This window comes from Coturnix japonica, unplaced genomic scaffold (assembly GCF_001577835.2).
Source record: "Coturnix japonica isolate 7356 unplaced genomic scaffold, Coturnix japonica 2.1 chrUnrandom650, whole genome shotgun sequence".
Taxonomy (NCBI): Eukaryota; Metazoa; Chordata; class Aves; order Galliformes; family Phasianidae; genus Coturnix; species Coturnix japonica.
In genome coordinates, this window is record NW_015440016.1 from 21,643 (window position 1) to 25,991 (window position 4,349).

At 46.4% G+C, this 4,349-nt stretch overlaps 1 protein-coding gene across 1 annotated transcript in view; it reads right to left on the reverse strand.

Moving 5' to 3' along the window:
- The window catches only part of KAT8 (lysine acetyltransferase 8), a 15,663-nt gene that overhangs the window by 7,808 nt on the left and 3,506 nt on the right, over window positions 1-4,349 (reverse strand). Inside the window, exons 3-6 of the mRNA XM_015851032.2 lie at window positions 3,365-3,540; window positions 1,683-1,736; window positions 1,110-1,274; window positions 89-178 (exon numbers count right to left, since the gene is read on the reverse strand). Coding sequence (XP_015706518.1) covers window positions 89-178; window positions 1,110-1,274; window positions 1,683-1,736; window positions 3,365-3,540 — 485 coding nt within the window. The remainder of the gene's footprint in view (window positions 1-88; window positions 179-1,109; window positions 1,275-1,682; window positions 1,737-3,364; window positions 3,541-4,349) is intronic.

Sequence of the window (4,349 nt, forward strand, 5' to 3'; positions counted from 1 at the left end):
CCCTATATCCACCCCATATCTCCCCATACTCCCCCATATCCCCCCATATCTCCCTATATCCACCCCATATCTCCCCATATCTCCCCACCTTGTGGTCTTTGCCATCCACCTCATAGACCGAGATGTTGCTCTTGCGGTAGATCTCCCTTCCCGGGGGCTGCCTCCATTGGCACTGACCCTGCAGACGACCACACGCGTGTCAACACGCATGTACTTGGCATGTCATACGTGTCACACGCGTGTCACCAGCAACATGGATGCATATGGGCCCATTTATCAAGGCAACACCCTCATAACCAAGCATCCCCGTGTCCCTATGTGTCCCGTGTGCCCCCTAAGCGTGCCATACGTGTTCCTAAGCGTGTGACACGCGTGTTGTTCGCGTGTTATATGCGTGACCCACCAGATGGATTCACACTGATGCATCGGAGCTCATTTATCAAGTCCCTATGTGTCCCGTGTGCCCCCTAAGCGTGCCATACGTGTTCCTAAGCGTGTGACACGCGTGTTGTTGGCGTGTTCCAGGCGTGACCCACCAGATGGAGGCACACTGATGCATTGGAGCCCATTTATCAAGTCCCTATGTGTCCTGTGTCCCCCCTAAGCGTGCCATACGTGTCCCTAAGCGTGTGACACGCGTGTTGTTGGCATGTTCCAGGCGTGACCCACCAGATGGAGGCACACTGATGCATTGGAGCCCATTTATCAAGGCAGTACCCACATAACCAAGCCCCTATGTGCCCCCTAAGCGTGCCATACGTGTCCCTAAGCGTGTGACACGCGTGTTGTTGGCGTGTTATATGCGTGACCCACCAGATGGAGGCACACAGATGCATCTGAGCCCATTTATCAAGGCAGCACCCACATAACCAAGCCCCTATGTGTCCCATGTCCCCCCTAAGCGTGTCATACGTGTTCCTAAGCACGTGACACGCGTGTCGTTGGCGTGTTCCACGCGTGACCCACCAGATGGAGGCACACAGATGCATCTGAGCCCATTTATCAAAGCAGCACCCACATAACCAAGCCCCTATGTGTCCCGTGTACCCCCCTAAGCGTTCCTAAGCGTGTGACACGCGTGTTGTTGGCGTGTTATATGCGTGACCCACCAGATGGAGGCGGTAGGTCCTCTCGTACTTCATGTATTTGAGGCAATACTCGCAGATCCAGAGCTTGGGTTGTTTGCCATAATCCTCGGGGAAGGGGGAGAAATACCAGGCGTCGATCTCATAGCGCCCTATGTGGATCTTGTCCACGTATTTCACTTTGGTGATCTGAAATTGGGGGGAAAAAGGGCGATTTTGGGGCTCTGCTGAACGCTTAGGGGTCACTATGGGGTGGGAGAGGGGAGATTTGGGGGGAAAAAGGGAGATTTTGGGGTGAAAAAGGGGGATTTTGGGGTGAAAAAGGGGGATTTGGGGGCTCTGCTTCACGCTTAGGCGTCCCTATGGGGTGGAAAATGGGGATTTGGGGGTGAAAAAAGGCCTTTTTGGGGCTGTTCTTCACCCTTAGGGGTCCCTATGGGGTGAGAGAGGGGAGATTTGGGGTGAAAAAGGGGAATTTTGGGGGTGAAAAAAGGGCCTTTTTGGGGCCCTGTGGGGCTCTATGGGTCTCTATGGGGCTCTGGATGGGGGGGAGGGGAGATTTGGGGTGAAAAAGGGGGATTTTGGGGTCGGACTCACTGCTTCATGTTCCTTTTCTAAGGCGGCCGTGGTGGGGTCCATCTCTGCGTAGGTCTGGGGGTCCCAGTAAGGCCCAGTTGGTCCCAGTAATTCCCAGTATATCCCATTATACCCCATTATATCCCATTATATTCTATTATATCCCATTATACCCCATTATATCCCATTATATTCTATTATATCCCAGTATATCCCATTATATCCCATTATATTCAATTATATCCCATTATATCCCAGTATATCCCATTATACCCCATTATACCCCATTATATTCTATTATATCCCAGTATATCCCATTATACCCCATTATATTCTATTATATCCCAGTATATCCCATTATACCGCATTATATCCCAATACATCCCATTAAATCCCATTATATCCCATTATATCCCATTATATCCCAGTATATCCCATTAAATCCCATTATACCCCATTATATCCCATTACACCCCATTACATCCCACTATATCCCATTAAATCCCATTATACCCCATTATATCCCATTATATTCTATTATATCCCATTACATCCCATTAAATCCCACTATATCCCATTATATCCCATTATATCCCAGTATATCCCATTAAATCCCATTATATCCCACTATATCCCATTCCATCCCATTAAATCCCATTCCATCCCATTCCATTACATTAAATCCCACTATATCCCATTAAATCCCATTAAACCCCATTGAATCCCATTAAACCCCATTAAACCCCATTAAAATCCCATTAAACCCCACTTTATCCCATTAAATCCCATTAAACCCCATTAAATCCCACTATATCCCATTATATCCCATTCCATCCCATTAAATCCCACTATATCCCATTAAATCCCACTATATCCCATTACATCCCATTACATCCCATTACATCCCACTATATCCCATTATAACCCATTAAACCCCATTAAATCCCATTAAATCCCAGTCTACCCCATTAAATCCCATTAAATCCCATTACACCCCATTAAACCCCATTATAACCCATTACACCCCATTAAACCCCATTAAATCCCATTAAACCCCATTAAATCCCATATAACCCCATTAAATCCCATTAAATCCCATTAAATCCCACTAAATCCCATTACACCCCATTAAACCCCATTAAACCCCACTAAACCCCATTAAATCCCATTAAACCCCATTAAATCCCACTAAATCCCATTAAATCCCATTAAACCCCATTAAATCCCACTATATCCCATTATATCCCATTCCATCCCATTAAATCCCACTATATCCCATTAAATCCCACTATATCCCATTAAATCCCACTATATCCCATTAAATCCCATTAAACCCCATTAAATCCCATTAAATCCCAGTCTACCCCATTAAATCCCACTAAACCCCATTAAACCCCATTGAACCCCATTAAACCCCACTAAACCCCATTACACCCCATTAAACCCCATTAAACCCCATTAAATCCCACTAAACCCCATTAAACCCCATTAAACACCATTAAACTCCATTAAACCCCATTACACCCCATTAAACCCCACTAAACCCCATTAAACCCCACTAAACCCCATTAAACCCCACTAAACCCCATTAAACCCCTTTAAACCCCACTAAACCCCATTAAACCCCATTAAACCCCATTAAATCCCATTAAACCCCATTAAACCCCATTAAACCCCATTAAACCCCATATAACCCCATTGACCTTCTGGACGTGGTTGATCTCATCGTGTTTCCTTTTCTGGTTCCTGGTGATTTTTCGTTCCGGTTCCCCCTGAATTTCCCCCAAAAATTGTTCGGTGTTTTTTTGCACGGCGTCTTTTAGGGTTTTACTCAGCGCCAAACGGTTCCGGTCAACCCACTCATCCAACCGCCTGTTAACTGGGAACATACAACAACCCTATAGATCCTATATGGCCCTATAAGACCCCATAAGACCCTATAAGGTCCCATAAGGCCCTATAAGACCCCATAAGACACTATAAGACCCTAAAAACCCTATAGATCCTATATGGCCCTATAAGACCCCATAAAGCCCCATAAGACCCCATAAGACCCCATAAGGCCCTATAAGACCCCATAAGGCCCTATAAGGCCCTATAAGACCCCATAAGGCCCCATAAGGCCCTATAAGACCCCATAAGACCCCATAAGGTCCCATAAGACCCCACAAGGCCCTATAAGACCCCATAAGACCCCATAAGGCCCTATAAGGCCCTATAAGACCCCATAAGACCCCATAAGGCCCTATAAGGTCCCATAAGGCCCTATAAGGTCCCATAAGGCCCTATAAGACCCTAAAAACCCTACAGATCCTATATGGCCCTATAAGACCCCATAAGGCCCCATAAGACCCTATAAGGCCCTATAAGGTCCCATAAGACCCTATAAGGTCCCATAAGACACTATAAGACCCTAAAAACCCTATAGATCCTATATGGCCCTATAAGACCCCATAAGGCCCCATAAGGCCCTATAAGGTCCCATAAGAGCCCATAAGGCCCTATAAGACCCCATAAGGCCCTATAAGACCCCATAAGGCCCTATAAGACCCCATAAGGCCCCATAAGGCCCTATAAGGCCCTATAAGACCCCATAAGGTCCCATAAGACACTATAAGACCCTAAAAACCCTATAGATCCTATATGGCCCTATAAGACCCCATAGCAGCCCTATAAGGTCCCATAAGA